The sequence below is a fragment of the Euwallacea fornicatus genome, chromosome 17 (genome assembly GCF_040115645.1).
Source record: "Euwallacea fornicatus isolate EFF26 chromosome 17, ASM4011564v1, whole genome shotgun sequence".
In the NCBI taxonomy this organism is placed as follows: domain Eukaryota; kingdom Metazoa; phylum Arthropoda; class Insecta; order Coleoptera; family Curculionidae; genus Euwallacea; species Euwallacea fornicatus.
The window spans coordinates 2,672,487-2,689,140 of record NC_089557.1 but is presented as its reverse complement, the minus strand read 5'-3'; the positions used below and the strand labels follow the sequence as shown (position 1 = coordinate 2,689,140).

At 36.3% G+C, this 16,654-nt stretch overlaps 2 protein-coding genes and 1 long non-coding RNA gene across 7 annotated transcripts in view; 2 read left to right on the top strand and 1 right to left on the bottom strand.

Annotated features, from left to right (window-relative positions):
• LOC136344483 (angiopoietin-2) overlaps positions 1-7,524 on the top strand; it is a 26,189-nt gene extending 18,665 nt beyond the window's left edge. Inside the window, exons 4-10 of the mRNA XM_066291992.1 lie at positions 1,784-2,775; positions 2,825-3,096; positions 4,334-4,465; positions 5,138-5,325; positions 6,198-6,341; positions 6,398-6,522; positions 6,584-7,524. Coding sequence (XP_066148089.1) covers positions 1,784-2,775; positions 2,825-3,096; positions 4,334-4,465; positions 5,138-5,325; positions 6,198-6,341; positions 6,398-6,522; positions 6,584-6,678 — 1,948 coding nt within the window. The 3' untranslated portion in view covers positions 6,679-7,524. The remainder of the gene's footprint in view (positions 1-1,783; positions 2,776-2,824; positions 3,097-4,333; positions 4,466-5,137; positions 5,326-6,197; positions 6,342-6,397; positions 6,523-6,583) is intronic.
• On the bottom strand, positions 7,440-10,136 carry LOC136344495 (uncharacterized). 2 transcript variants are annotated; one of them, XR_010732969.1, is made up of 3 exons: positions 10,073-10,136; positions 9,791-9,938; positions 7,440-7,618 (listed from the first exon to the last, which is right to left on the bottom strand). It is a non-coding gene; the product is annotated as an uncharacterized lncRNA (long non-coding RNA). The 2 variants fall into 2 exon arrangements; XR_010732968.1 differs by lacking the exon at positions 10,073-10,136 and having other exon boundaries at positions 9,791-10,064.
• The window catches only part of LOC136344485 (E3 ubiquitin-protein ligase RNF144A-like), a 20,897-nt gene continuing 12,669 nt past the window's right edge, over positions 8,427-16,654 (top strand). Inside the window, exons 1-2 of one of the 4 annotated variants that reach the window (XM_066291995.1) lie at positions 8,427-8,553; positions 15,886-15,928. The gene's annotated coding sequence lies outside the window, so the exon portion shown is untranslated. Of the gene's footprint in view, positions 8,554-10,302; positions 10,657-10,886; positions 11,006-15,885; positions 15,929-16,654 lie in introns of those variants that run through there. The other 3 variants (XM_066291994.1, XM_066291998.1, XM_066291996.1) reach the window with 3 other exon arrangements.

Genomic DNA, 16,654 nt, shown 5'->3' with positions numbered 1-16,654 from the left:
GAGAGCATATAAATATCGCTTCATTCTCACAAGTCCAGCCACGAAGACAGAAATTGCAATTTTAACGTTTAGTTTGAGAAACCGTCCTTTTTCAAGGTTTGAATATACCGTTCGTAGCCCCAATATTTATAATTTAATCTTTGTTGGCCCAATAAGGCGAAACTGGTAACGTTCTTCAACAGTGGAACAGCCATACCGTTGGAAAATTTGCGTCTTCCCACCATCGCTTTGGAATTTTAGAGCCTCGACGAGAGCTTTTGCTGGGAACTGGCGTTCCTTACATTACGTAAAAAATCATGGATGTTTCTCATAATTTAACAAATTTTTAAACAAACAACTCGCATTCCTCCTGCGTTCTTTCCTCCGAAACTGGGCCGTCCTAAGCTTCTAAAATGCTCAGCGGAAGCTTCACAATGTTCAGAATTGCACGAGTTTGCGAATGTAAAAATGTTGTGTTGCTGCCATGCTTTACGGGCCTGCTGTTACCACAAACAGTCGCACCTATAAAAAAAGCAAAAAAAAAACTGAGTAAAAAATTCGCTTAGTGCCGTTGGTTCAACAGCAAGCGCGTGCGCGTGCAAGAAGATATCCCTCTCCGCACAGATACTGATTTCGCACCCCATAAAAAGTTTCAAAAACCCAATTCAACCCCCATACGAAAAAACGGAAGTTCATCACGTTTCCAAGGAACCGATACGTTGACCTGAAATTTCACCTTCACAAATTTGCTTCAGGAACGTTTTCACAAATTTTCGTTCTAAAATAAAAGTTTTCGCTGTTTCTTACACACACAATAATGTTTCGTTCGACCGTTAATCCTCTCCCTAGATTCACTACCTTATTATTAAATTTCACAAGAGACAATCAAAAATTCTCAGTACACTGGCACTTACCTTATCGGTAGCGATCTGCCGCGAAAAACACCCGGTAGACAAGATCTTCATCTCTGAATCGTCGTTGGCAGTCATTACGCAATAGTACTATCAGGTACTAACTAGGAAGCACCGTTTTCAGGCTGAATCGAAAGCAGAGCTACAAAACTCACATACGCCAGTTGCGTAATTTTTATGAAATTATAATATAAACTACTGCGTTTAATGGAAACCCTGGTAAAGGGTGTGCCCCATCGGCTCGAAAAAATCGGAACTGGAACACATTTGTGCATTTATTACACTTTCAGTTCTACGGGCGACTAGTAGGATATAGTATTTCTACAATAAAAGGTGATAAATGCCTTTGGATCAAATTTATTAATATATTCCTGCCCACTCTGAATTGGGTTTAGTAAAATATGATAGAAATTCTTACAGTAAGGGCGGTTTAAATCTAACTGGGCTACATCTGTCGTCTATTTCGTTAACTAAATCTGTAGCCATTTTTTTCTTCGTGACGGTTATCCAAATCTCGTGATTAGACGACACCTCTCGGTTTTTATCCTCCGTTATAGATGAATTAATGACTGGAATTAAACCTGTCTTATCTGGGACACTCAGTGTTTTGATAGAAGAACGATTTGGTAGTGCAGCTCTGCACTAGAGAGGTGGTGGTTATGCAAAGTACCTAACTAACAGAGCGACATCTGTCGGTTGTTATCCTACACTATTGAAAACACAGGAATCAGCAAGACTAAACATACATCTCTGTTTAATATCGATAGGGCAAATTCGCACTCCTTTAAAAAGATGTAGATTATCCACACTGCACATTATATTATTGCATGATTTTTTGAAGAAAAACAGGTCGCATAGTAGTTACCTTGATAATGCCATCACGATTTTTTTAGGGAACAACACCTCTTCGATGTATTCGAGGCCATCATATCCACCCTAGACTCCAAACTTCAGCGAATCGAAAACTTGGACAAAGCAGTTGAGCACCTCATGAGACGAGTCGAGGGCTTAGACTCACGAGTAAACGACAACATCGATAAAACCGACTCGGTGATCACGAAACTAAGAAACCTGGATCTGAAGCTGTTCCAGTCGCCTGCTAATCCTTCAAAGAGCACTGGGGGGGAAAAGTCCGTTTTTGACGATGTGGCAACTTTGGGAAAGAAGCTGGTATCTTTGGATCAAAAAGTGGGGGATATTGATTCAAAATTGAGCGTCCTCAAGAGTCAGCTGGATAACAACTATCTCCAGAATGAGGACATTAACGTGGAGGCCAGTGAGAAGAGGTCGGTTAGCATGAACGTGCTGGAGATCACTAAGGCTCTGAACACTGAGGTGCTGAATCATGTGACGAAAGAACTGGGTCAGCTGCGAGAACTGACCAGCTCAATGGATAAGAAAAATCAGTTTCATATAAACTACGTGTCGGATAATTTGGGGAAAGTGTTGGGGCTGATGGTAGATGTGCACAACGCCATAGTAGATGACCCCAGGCAGTATCACAGAAACGGATCGGTGACCACCACTACGACTTCTAGACCTACCACCACCAAATCCAGCAAATTCGATAATTTGGTACAGCAAATGAAACCGATGATATCTGTTTCTGAGAAGATGGACGAGGTCTGGACTGTCGTGGTAGGAACCAAGAGTTCGGTGGATGATTTGGTTCCCAAACAAGACGAACTATTGACTCAGACTCAAAGACAAGAGCGTGCCATAGGAGAAATTCACAACGACCTCAATTCTAAGACCAACAAAATCATTGCCAACTTGGACAAAGTGGAGATGAGACTGAAGAAGCAAGAAGATGACGTTGCCACTTTAGCGCAGAGACCTGTTCCTGCTGACATTCTCCTCTCTGAGCCTAGTCTGGACATTCCAGGTGAGACTTATTTTTCTTTAGACTCAAGAGGCTCATGCAAGTATCTCAGATTATGATTCCACGAGGTTTGAGGAAGACTTCACGGAGACTACTCCTCCCTACACCACAATGCCCCCTTCTGCGGAGAATTCCTCTTCTTCGGGATTCCAAGTTGGCAACTACAGCAACGGGTCTAATAGTGGGAATGTGAGCTCCACCACGGAGAAGAGGGCAGATAAAAGGAAGGGAGGGGTGATTTTTCCCAGTGTAAAGAACAAGCCGTTGCTGAACAATTCCACGTTTGTGACGTCGGATGTGATCTCCAATGTTAGAGATATCAGGGTATGTGTTTCTGGTATATTTGATCGCATTTATGCTCGAAAGGAAAAACGCAGTGATTTCTATTAATCGGGTTAAAGCGCCGCTTGAGAAAATGTAAATCTAACAATAAAATATGGATTGGGGAAGAAAAATCCATATCCGTATATCTATACATTAATATAGGGACGTCGTATGAAGCCAACTTAAGGTGCTGACATGTTTTCGTGCATGTTGCAACTTTCTCGTCAAATATGGCGCATTTATACGTATCTATGTTTGTGCATATTTCGCCAAAGATGTTGCGTAAGGACCTCGAACTTACGGACTACCAGTAGTTCATGCGCTTCCTCAAATTATTCAAATAACTGTACCACCACGAGTGATGAAACCATGCAAATTTATAACACATATGTACATATCAAAAACCTGGCTGCATTGAAAAGCATTTAATGGAAATTGTAAGAGGACAAAAGAATCATCAATTATTGTCAATAGAAAGTACCATAACATTTCGCAATTTATTGACAAACTACGAGAAAACGGTTAAACAAACATCATTGCTTTGTAGGTTTACAGACGTGTGTAATAATGTTTTAATTCTCATTTCAGCGAATTGATTTTTTACTTCCCGCTCAAATTAAAGTGAAAACTGCACCATTAAATGTCTACAAAAGACCGTGTAAACTGTCATAATAATTCATCTTTCGGCAAAAACTATGCTATTAGAAACCATTAGATTAGATAGAAAGCTCTCCATGCTCACAGGTACCGCCGGTGTTTCTGGTACTGACGATGATCAAATGCAATTTTGCCGATTCGAAACGCACACTATTACGGGTACCTCCGGGGTAAATAACGCACCATCTGGTTCGTTCCAAAGCTGGTAATTTGCATAATTCACGCGAATCGTAACCCGAATGTAATCCTAAAGCTGATCTCAGGCCATCAGCGGTTTCTTGACTTCATTGGTCTTCCTTCGCGATCGCAGCGATTCGATACGTGATCTCGCTCAAAACCTTAAATGTAAAAAAAATGTAGACCAATTGACGTCAAAAAATCATAAAAATTTACAAGACCCTGAGCCATCAAATGACGCATCGTCGGAGGTCCAAATTAGACAATTTAAACGCGAAGGAAAAATACGGAACGCTGGTTGAACGTGCGGAAAGAGACTTTCCGCACGCAACTGCTGTTTTGCAAGCCGCAGTATCACTTTTCGCATTTGTGTTCAAAGATTCATTTCCACATCCGATTTCAGGGCTACTCCTGCGCCGACCTGTACACCACAGGAATGCGAAATTCTGGCGTCTACCATCTGCAGATCCGAGGCACCACCTTCTGGTTCCTGAAAGTGTACTGCGAGCAGGAAATCGCAGACGGAGGCTGGACGGTAATGAATTATCTTCTTCCGGAAGGCTGATTCTACTTTTGATCTTTCAGAGATCAATCGCTCGGTTTGATCGATTAATTTGCGGACAGAGATACATAATATTCGGCCCACTTCCTAATTTCAATTTTCTTGCAAAACGAACACGCAACCCGCGAAAAAGTGTAACAGAACATAAATTATCGGTTTAGTAGCAGTATCACCACAATCGGAACAGGTTTTTGCCATATTCCGTATTTTCACGCTAAAAGACATTCGACGTAACGTAACCGATCAGTTTCTGGTTTGGTGTCCACTTTTTCCGCTCGGCGTATGATATTTATGATGTTTTACTCATTTTGGAATGCGTTTTAGATAGTTAATAGTGACTTATATATGTCTCGAGTACCAGTAGTGCCCGGCGCGATTGCTTTAAGGCTGTTTTTGCAAAATACTAATTATTGCCGAGAAACCTCAATGACTCGGCTGTCGCATTTTTTAAGGGCTGCAATGCGGTAAAATAAATTCGATGGGAATTAGGCGGATATCGGAAAAATTGAAAAAAGCGTTAATTGAGACAAAGTTTGTTCAGTAGACTGAATATTTAATTAAGTTTTTCTCCTTTTCCCGCATAGAACGAATGGAATTATTCCTACGACTAATATTTATATGGGCAATTTCTTGATTTTACCACAGGTTATACAAAGAAGGAATGACTTTGGAATTCCCAGGGAGAACTTCAACCGCGACTGGAACGATTACAAGAACGGGTTTGGGGACCCGGCCAAGGAGTTTTGGTTAGGAAACGAGAATATCTATATGCTAACTAACAATGAGGAATACTCCCTCAGGGTGGAACTGGAGGATTTCGAAGGGAATAAAAGGTAATCAGGTCCACTTTGAGTGTTTTCGGGGTACATGTGCACCTGAAGTCTTTTTGTCAAATAACAGCGGCCAATACGTTTGGTATGTAACACATGCGAGTGTGATGGAACAGGTGTGAAATTTAAAGGAAATCGGTGTTATTGTTCCGTGTAGATTATTTTTTGCACCGTTTAATTGGCTGTGGAATAACATCTGTTTTCTGAAAAAAACATCCATGAACACGTGAACACTGTAAATTATTTTAAAATCCCTGAAAATTCCGACAAAGCTGCAGGAAACATAACAGTTGGCTCCTAATTGATGACGGTAAAAAAATACTAAAAAATCGCAGTCAGATTTAAAGTTTTAAATCTCGAAGTGAAGCTTCGGTCCTGGCCCGTAATTCGTGGGAACTACCCATAACACTACCAACATATTGGAATATGTTGGAACAAAATATCGTTGAGTATTCTCGAATAAAAAAATAAACTTAATAATTCTTGGTCTTTTTGCAGCTGGTTAGTCTCTGCTACTGTTATGCGAGTGGAACACGAACAGGTCCAAAAGCTACCTATTTAACAGTTGGAATGCCCAATTGTTGCAAAGATTCCTCGGTTTAGTCATTTTATTCGTTGCTTTTTGAAATATTGTTACTTTTCGTGATTTTTTTCAAAATTCTTCTCGGATATCGACTCGTCTCACAGCAACTGTAATAATATTGGAACCTCAAACCCTTTTATACCTACTGGTTTTACACCAGATTAACTTAAATTTAGAATCACTTCGACGTAATTATTGCCAACTTCCAATTAACGTAAAATATTTAATATTTTTCTCTTTCGTTTTCATATCTTTCTGCTTCCTAGAAAACACCAAATATTTCACATTCCAGATACGCTCAATACTCGCACTTCAAAATTTATTCCGAAGCCGAATACTATAAACTAGAAATTGACGGCTATGAAGGAAATGCTGGAGATTCCTTGAACGATCCTTGGTATGGCAGTAATAACAGCCCATTTTCTACATACAATAGGTAAATAAAACCCATAGCAACTACCTAAATACATACTGTAAAAACTTTTTTTTCAGAGATAATGACAGATCCAGCCTCAATTGCGCCTCAATGCTGAAAGGGGGATGGTGGTGGAAGTCTTGCGGACGAGGCCTCAATGGCCTTTATTTGAACGATCCACAAGATTTAACCGCTAGACAAGGTTTGTAACTAACAATTTTCATTAATTATTGGAGATTTTATGTACTTACCAACGTTTGCAGGGATCGTTTGGTTCCGTTGGAGAGGTTGGGACTACACCCTAAAGAAGTCAGTTATGATGATAAAGCCGAAAATTTACATGAACGCCGGAACTTAATTTAATCTTTAATTTAATTTTACCGAATCACTCTGTACAAAATGTATATTTTTATGTTTTCGCAATTTTGCTTGAACTGGTTCGGTTTATCAACGCTTGTGTCATTAATTATATCATTGAGGAAACATCCTTAACAAACCAGTCATTTTACACATACATAGCTTAAGAAAACAAATTTAAATGTACTTAATTTATTGCCCTTTGAGTGTTCCATTTCATTCCTGCGTTGATAAGCCGAAGTGATGAACAAAAAAACACGAAAATTGCATTAGAAGGAAGAGGAAACTGAAAGACTGTGAGATCCTTATTAACAGTAAAGTTTAGAAATCTATTATTATTACAATATCAACAATAAATAAGGACTTTTTCTAGGTTAAAGAACGTGTAAGTGCAATAGGACTTTATTGTTTTGCAGGGTAGTAGCAGTTTAATTTCTAGTACATCAACACCCCGCAAAAATCAAGTCGAAGTTATATATAATTTTGTACATAGCGCATCTTTTAATACTAATTATTCTACCGAAAATTAGGAAAACACTGAGTATCAAAAAGCGGGAGAAAATGCCAGGAACAAATTACGCAGCTATGAATAATTGACCAATGTGCGACGTCATTCAAACGTCCGTATGACGACCATATTTCGAAGTCACATTTACGTTAAAAGTTATCTCTTGACTGCCTGCAAATCCCCTACTATTAGGGACGACTCTACGTAATGAATTAGGGCTATGTCTTAGAAATTAAAAAAAAGATGTATTGATGTTATTTGTAAATAATATTTTATCTAAAATTATAGTAAGATGTACGTAATTTAATTTAAGTAATATAAGTGCTCTATTAAGACAAGCATGTAAAGTTTTAGTTTCTGAGGGTCCTTGTGTGTTTATTTTTCTATATCCTGTTCATTTTGTCCACATTTCCTCCTTTCCTCCTTACCGTTACTAGAAAAAGATAAAAAAACAAGTTAGTCTCGAGTGTAATTTGATGAATATTTTAATGCTGCGAAAGAAAATAAATGGATACATTGCTCGAACGGAGAAAAACTTCAATTTCTTCATATTTTAAATAAGTCTTAGAATAATAGCTGCCAGCATAGAAGAAACATGCCTACCTTTTTTACAGACAAATAAATTATGTGAAAGGAGCGAAATAACGACCAATGTAAAACGTGAACTAAAAATGAATTAGATCAAAAATTAAACAGTAAGAAAATAAGAATAGGTCAGAAAATTACAATTTCAAGATTAGTGAATGTGGATTCCTGACTTATTGGTGAAGGCGATTTTACTATAAATTTATCAGAAGTAAAAGAATATTGTTGTTGTTAATATGAAATTATTTGTTCCAATTCAAACTAACCTGAATTTAACCTGTAAAGAGCAACGGGCTTAAATCAAGAAGTTCCGTTTCCATACTATGCAAAAAATATCAATTTTAAACTTTTTAAGCTTAAGCCGATTAAACTCACTTTCAAGATTACTAAACTAAGCTGCTTAGTTGCCATGTAATACTCAAAACTTCATTATTACGTAAACTTATTAGCGTTCTTCACAATAACTTAATTAAACATACACCCTTAAACTAATACTCTTATCCCAAAAACTCTCAACAATCTATTCCAAGACGTCTGCAACCGCAATCTACTGACCGACAGAGCCTCAAAGCTCTGACTATCGATCAGAGCCGCATTGGCAAACAGAGTCGTATGCTCTATATTTTTTACCGGCAGTTCCCAGAAGACCAGGAGTCGTTAAAGTGAAGTTAGAGCGTGAGTGCGGATAGTGCTATTGCTGAGCAAAATATGTAGTCTACGTGTGCAGAGCTGCCTTTATTAAAAATGGAGCGCATTTGGGGTGATTTTCCAGATTTCAGGCCGGTAAGTCCGTAATTTATGTATCAAAAATTCAGTTTTAGTTTTATCAGCATATCGTTGTTGTAGTTGGTACCTGCCAACAAAGGTAATAAATTATATTGTTCCATATTTCTCTTTCGTGTCGCTATGTAATTATCTATATTAACACATTTTCTTTTCAGATTTTCATAGTTAACCATAGATAATAGGCTAAAGTTTGCGTGCGCGGAGAAAGAATTTTTTTAGTGGATTCTCTATGTTTAGGTAAATTTGCTGTTGACTTTAGCTTTCCTTACAAGCAGTACTCAGAATTTTTGTATTGTAACTACTTTAAAGTTATGAAAGTTTGATATTTGCGTGACCTTTTTGATTGCTATACGGAAAAGGCAACTGATAATTTATCAAAATTTAATTGCGTTATCAATAAAAATAAGTTTTCAATACGTTAGTTGAATTGAAAAAATCTAAATTATACTAGAATCGGGGTATTTATAAGTGAATCGAAGACAAGCAAGACATTATTTTTTTCTTCGATTAGTACTGATTAAAATCCTTTTCTTTCTCCATTCTGTGTAATTCTTGTGTGAACTTCGAATTTCTCGCTTTTACTACCTAAGCAATAAAAACTTTAATTACCTCCTTAAAAATATAGCTTTACAGCCTGTTTTGTATCATAAAAAGATCAGTTTTCTGCCAATTGAGAGAAAAGATATTTAGGACTACTTTTACTTGTTAAAAAAATATTTCGGTGGTCCTGCTTTCCTTATTCCTGAAACATAGTTTTAAGAAAATTGACTACGTTTTAGATCGCCCGGTATTCGGAGAACAGTTGAACCCTGTCAAATGCACTTTCGTAATCGTTGTGAATGAAGGTAAGAATACATTTTACCCTTTTTTAAAAAGCCAAATCTTGCACATACATTTTCAATTGGACGAGTAATTTTCCATGTTTGAAAAGAATGCAAATTTTCTTATTCAATGAGATATCACAATGCGATTCCCGGATTTTAAAATTTCAATATAAGAGACATTTAAAAAATATTAAAATGGCGTCATTTTTTGAAACAAGTTTAAACAGCAAAATCGAAATCACGGCCACCATTGATCCCACTGTCGATTGTTACGAAAGTGTCTTCAATGAATGAACAGAATCGAGGAGTTTTTTACAATTAAGTGGGGAGCTTTAAGGAATCTCAGGACTTATCAAATAGGTAAATTTTTGGGAAAAAGTACTTTTACACATTTTTCTAATGGTACTCACTTAAAAAAATTGCAGCTGGAAAAGGTTGAAACAAACTGCACGATTAATCACATACTCACATGTAGATATATACATATACATATTTTTAATTTATTTTATTTGCGTATTTATTTATTTTCATAATTTTTATATTTTGCAAATTGGGGACCTACAAATACTTTTTGAGAATGAAATTAAACATAACATAGTTTGCTTATCTTGCAAATCATATTAGAGTGGCAAGGTAAACACTTTAATTTCAAATTTATGAAATTTCTACTTTGAGCGATGTGAATGACTTACTACGAATTTTATACATTTTGCTCTCCCTCCCTACCCCTTACATTGACCACTACTGACCCGCATCCCGCAACGCAACATCAGAAAATCGGATCGCACGTTTCTCCTGCTTCCGTTTCATCTTCTTCCCTTTCTCTCCTACCTCGCCTTATCTCTGTTCTCTACCTACGTTCCCCATAAAACAAAGCGAGACAGATTATACGTTATAAAGTTAGTCAGTTAGTCTACAACTTGTTCTGCTCTGTATTTCATTTGAAATAAGCGACGCAACGTGACGGCTAATCGCAGACATTCTCGCGAGCCATCTGACACTTCCATTGTTTTGACGTTTATTGATAAAAGGTGTGAATTAAATTTCAATTTGATTGTGATTCGCCTTTTGCGATTCGGACCGTCGCACATTCCAATGTGAGAGTAAATGAAAACAGGGCATGTGGCCTGAGTTGAGACTGGTTGTGAATTTATTGGATTTTTTACCTGTCGATTGTGAAGATGTGCCCATGAAATCCGTGGTAAAGTGGTAGCCGAAGTCGAATTCAGTAGAAGTGGTACTTGTAGGTCGAAGATTGCATTTTGCTGTGCATTTGGTATGTATTTGTTAACGATATTTGCTAAAATTTTGCTTATAAATATTCCTCCTCGTCATATAATCTCCAGTCAGCAGCAACTTTTGAATTTTAAAGGGCGCAACTTCAATGTCATTTCTCTCTGAATTAGTTCTGTCTTTATCATTATAAATTAGCGAAACAAGGACAGAACTTAACTTTAGAGCAGTAAATATCTATGTTTATAGTCCCGTCCTGAAAAAATTCATGACCTGATTAGAATGTTTTGATTTTATAAATTCCAAAAATTTAATTTTTCGAATTATTCCTATTTTTATCCAGATTCTGATTTTCAAGCTATTTGTGCGTCAATCGAAATCGAGATGCAAAGGTTCGTAATTTAATTACCTACTTAATCTATAAATAGATACCCTTATTTGGTATTTGTTGATTAGGCTATAATTAAATTAGAAACAATATCATTATAACCGTTCACAATAATTAAACCTGTGAAAGCTAGTGCTTATGAACATATTTCTGAGACCCTTTTTACTTGTTTATAACTCCCTTAATACCTATCAAAATTCGTGCCCACCTACTAAAATTTCTGCAAGTAAAGGTAGCAAAAATTCTTGTAATCTTGAATATACAGACTTATCATTAGTTTGAACCTGTGGCTGCATTTCCCTATAATTCTGTGCTTCTTACAATGCTTGCAATTCACTAATTTGTTCTCTATTGTTCAGTTGATCAGTAGATGCTCGAGTTAGTAGCTGATAAGTGCAGATGGGAGACATTCATGTTGCACTCAAGCAAAACTCAAAATTTACTGTTTTGAAAAGTGCTCATTGTGTCTTTATTAAAGTGAACATCATGCTGAAGCTACACTTCTATGCAGTCAAATGGGAGCTACTCTCATTGAGTGTGATTATGATCCCAATGAGTTTAATTATAAGTGTTCGAAGAATTGTATGAAATGACTTATGAATAAGACTTGTAATTATTTGTTAGATTCGATATTTTAGACTTAATATTGATTTCTCATTGTTTTCTTCAATCAATCATTGGTGAATTGGCACTAGTGCCATTAGTAGGATAATCTCTGTAGTTTATAGAAAAACCATTATTTTAACGACAATAGCGACAACAGTAAATCATCTACTGATGTGAAGTAAAAATATTCGCCAAGATGAGATGTAGAACTGCATAATCATGACATTTGCATTAAAAAAAAAGAATTAAATAAATCCAGAAAAATCCTTGCTTTTCAATGGGATGAACTGAAATGTTTCTCATATAACTAAGAACAGTGTTAAATACCGACGTAGGAAATGGTTTTTCCATTGATTTGCTTGTACTTCACTACGATGGAAATATTTTGGGTTTGCAGCTTATTAATTCTTGAGTTAACATATAAACTCCTTTCTATGCGAGAGGGATGGTTTTTTAATCTTACAGATCCGACCTATTATAGGATAGTTATATAGTTAACGTCTCAGTATTTAACCATCAACCCTCGATTAATTAAAAGTTAACGTTTTACTCTTTTCCTGTATGTTGAATTAATGCTTAAAATGTATAAGTACTTCCGTATCATCTTCATAGGAATTTCCCTCGGTGTTTCCTAAGGTACTTTTAATTATTGATAAGTAGGCATTAATTGCATTTTTACCATAATTATGCATGTTTCAATTTACTTATATACGGAAACCGCAGAATGGTTTGCAAAACAAGGGGTTTTCTATGGCGAATTTTAGAAGAAAATCCAATTACCTCAAAGTAAACCTATCAAGAGTTGTGTGAGCTCAAAGGAGCGTTTTATGGTTTACCTATTACGTAATTCCTTCATGTTTAATGTGAAGGTTCGATAGAAGCTTTCGGAAAAAAAAACTCTTATGTAAAATTATTGATTAAATCGTTAGTTGGTAGAAACTTATTATTAATAATTATCTTAATCCGGCAATCAAATTCACTATAGCTGAGACAAAATATAATTGGAGTTTAAGTTCAGTTCATCCAATTCGCTCTCAGTGAAATGTTATTTGTTCCAAAATTTTACACAGATACAATTATTTACTTATAAAATTTAGATAATTTGTCGTGGAGTTTACCGAGTTGTGAACCATACGTTTTACTTAAAATGTTTTGTCTGAAACAAAGCTCTTGTTTACTCTTTACGTAAACGCCTACATGTTGATCACATGTTTTAAAGTTTATGCTTCCTTTTATCCTGATTTTAATAGTAAACATTGATCATGTCGAGAATAAATATTTGCTGTGATGTGGTTTTTCTCTCGAGACTGAGAAACATGCATGGAACCATGTAAATAAATATACCAGTATATTGGCTCGAGAAACTGGTACCCATCAAAAGAGGTATGAAACCTAATTAGTTGTTATAACACACGTATTAAATCAACGGTCAAGGAAATTAAAACGATGATCTGATATTTCAATCGACTCAGCGCTTATTTTTGCATATTCAAATCCAATTTTAAGTATGAGTATTAAGTATGAGCATCAAATTTGCATTTGGAATTGTGTGTTGAGAACAACCCAGGGAAGGATCGTTTGTTCTTTGCGATCAGAGAATCAGTTACTTAAAGATCTTTTAGACCTGGACTATGTGCACGCCAAATATAGTATTTCATCCATTAACACTATATCTGATTTTCTGTTTAGAAAGTGTTCGAAACCCAGTTCCTTGCTTGACTGGAGATGAAACCTAATTGAAATGATTTAAAAGTCAGAACTTGCCACGGTTTTTTCGCGAGCTCTCTTCGTGTCAGGAAAGCAAAAGCAGGAACTAAATTCGTTATTGGATTTCAACGTTTAAAAAAATTTATTCATAGTGTTCTCTTTTTTGCAACATTGACGAAACTTAGCCGGCATCGGCAGGTACATGAAACGTTAAAGAAAGTCAAACGGTCTAGTTACACGCACGTGCTTTAACTCGGATATCACTAACAGTAAGTCGCATTGTATTTCCTGGTACGATAATTGTATTCTAACGAGGTTTCCCAATCGAAATTTCGTGGGATCATTCTGTCCAATTCAGGTCATTGAAATTACCAGTTCATGCCCTCTACATCGTCGGTTTCGAAACTGAAAAGTTGCGAGATATCACGGTGTCCATCTGCAAATCCACATTTTCACTTCGGAATATCACAATTGAAGGTTGGTTGATTGATTTTTCGTCCTCGTTGAGGTCATGTAGGTATTTTATTGGAGTACATGTTGCATTTGCAAACAATTTGCTATGTTTCAGTGGTGAGAAAACATGGCATTTGGGTCGGACTTTGCAATCGTTGCTTCACATAAACTTGTGACTAAGCGGAGATAATTTGAAAAAAAAAGTGTTTCTCTCCTATGGCCAGTAAGGAATTTTGCGCACTTTTTTAAATTTCAGTATTCTGAAATGAGTGGTTCGCTTCGTATCCGGTAATGCATGAATTCAGGACCTGATTTAAATGCTAATGGTAGGTTGTTTTGATCAAAATGTCCATAAGCCCATAATTACGCTATAACGGAAAATTTATAGTTCGCGTAACTATCTGTCTGGACAAATGCTAATCACGTCGTAATTGCAGCTGCTATTAACTTTTTCTAGTGTATGCCCAAAATAGAAGTGAACTAAATTCTGTTATTCCAATAGTGTTCAGAAGGTAACTTGCCGCTGGAAACAGTTTATATTGCAAATAATCATTCCGGAAGTAACTGCTGTGGTGTTCAAGGTGTCCAAAGCCTGGTAGCAATGTCGCCCGGAGGCTGTGAAAAATTTTATTACACTTATGGGTTAGGCAGTGCAGATAATTAACACATACTTCGGCCTTCGAGAACAACATCCATTCCGGATATCCGGCATTTTCAAGTTATTAAGGGCCTCTCGAGCTACTTACCACTTCTCCTCGTCTTCTTTGTTGTAAAGCGATGCTCTTCCTTTTTGGATTTATTTCGCGTCCCGCCTTTTTATGCCTCGAGATATGCACAATAATGATTAAGGCTCTGAATTGATTGCATTTTCCTGATACACTGTGTATTTGACTAGAGCTTTGAGAAAATTAAAAATCGAGCAGTCCATTCTTTGAATAACTGAGTAAATCGATTATTAAATCAAAGCGATTTAAAACGAGTTAACAAAATTCTAAGGGCCAACCGGATTCATCGCAAATTCGAACATTTAATGATACTTAAGAGTGATTCAGCAGTTTTACGATTTAAACATTGTTACACTTGCGATGATTTAGTCGAAGATTTACCCGATTTTAATAGAAGACCTGAGTGAAGCATTTGAGTCGATTTCGTTCATGCCATTGAATCAGGTACCTTGTCCAATACTCAAGAAGTAGAAGAAATCAGAGGAATTATGCGTTCAATTTGAAGCGATCTGAACTTACTGGAGACGTTCTTGAATATTTTAGCTGAACCTCTGAAGATCGACAACCGACCTTTGGTACATTAGTCAGATTTGGGAAAAAATACAACGTTGGAAGAGATTTGCATGAGTTAGAAAATATAAATGATTCAAAACAAATTAATTGATTTTTTGCCTGTGAGATTCAGATTGAATCCACATAGTTAACCTTGAATTTAATGTAATTTATTGTGGAATATTTTAGTAACACCACACATGCCTAAATCGACGATTTTCAAGAAATATTTTTGTTTACATTTCTAATGATTCAAGGAAGTGGGAAGAGTATAATACCTAATGTTTCTGCCGTGGGGATTATAATTTAGGAAATAATTATACTTCCAATAACGTATTCCTGCCATTTGCAATGTTATTTGATGCAGAACATGTTTTGGAAAAATAATAATCGGCTGCGGTTTCGTGACTGCTGTTGCAACTAAAGCTTTAAATTTTGTTCTAGGAAATGGCTATTTTGATTCAGCGTTTACTGAATCAACTATCTATTTTGATATTCCGAATTATGAATTACGTGTCTACGCCTCTAGGAGCAATATCTAATGAGGCTTTTTTGTCGTAGACTTTCGTCCCCCCATAAAATAAATTTACGTATTCTTATAAAGAAAAAAAAATGTCATTAAGAATGCGTTACTCAACTAACTAAATTATAGAATTGCGTACCTACGTATCATTATTTGCCATGGTAAACATCAACCTGAACCCAGCAATATAATATTGAGTCAAGTGTAAAACCAGAAATTGGTCACGTTTAAAATGGATCAATTTTGATACAAAAGTTAATTTTTTTGCGCTATTTTAACATGCGTTGATACTTCTAATAAAACCACTTATTGTTTCAGGATTGCCTTGAACGGATAGGGATTGCGTTCATTTTATACAATGGTAAGTGTAAATTGCATCTTTGTATTGCCCAGACAGCCCTGACAGAATCCATTGCTATTACAAACATGATAATGCCGAAGGTGTCCAAAAATAACCAGAACTATTTTTACTTTCGAGCTTGTTCATGGTTTATGAACTCAACCTCTAATAAAACGTGAGATAATATTTGTTGCTGTCCAATGCTGAATCGAACGCATTTATTGTTATGACACTCCTCCGTGCGGATATCAGCTATTAAGCTGAATTAGATGCGTGTCTCAATAACCAACTGACCATCGTGGGAGATGTTTTGTAATAACTACAATTACTTGTACAAGTAATGTAACCAAGACTGTTCTGAGTAGCACGGTTCGTTTTCCATTTGCTAATAATTCATAAGATAAGCAAGTTGTCTTGAACACTTTCTCTAATAGGTTGTACCGGCTATCTTTCCGCTTGCCGTATTGACTGATAGATAGGGTATCCCACTGTTTAACGTTTATGTGTGTGAGAGAGAGAAAGTGTGTTCAATTGGTTGTAAAAGAGCGACAGAGAGGAGAATAGCAACTTTGCACCCATGCAAAATTACTAACTTCATCACATACTTCAATTTTTTTTCCACAAAATGGTGAATTCTCATTGCTTAAAAATCTGTTAGTATTTCGTTCAAAACTTGATCAAATATACTCTAATACGGTGAATTGACTGAAGATCATTCATGTAACTTTTGAAACAAGCAAAAGTGTA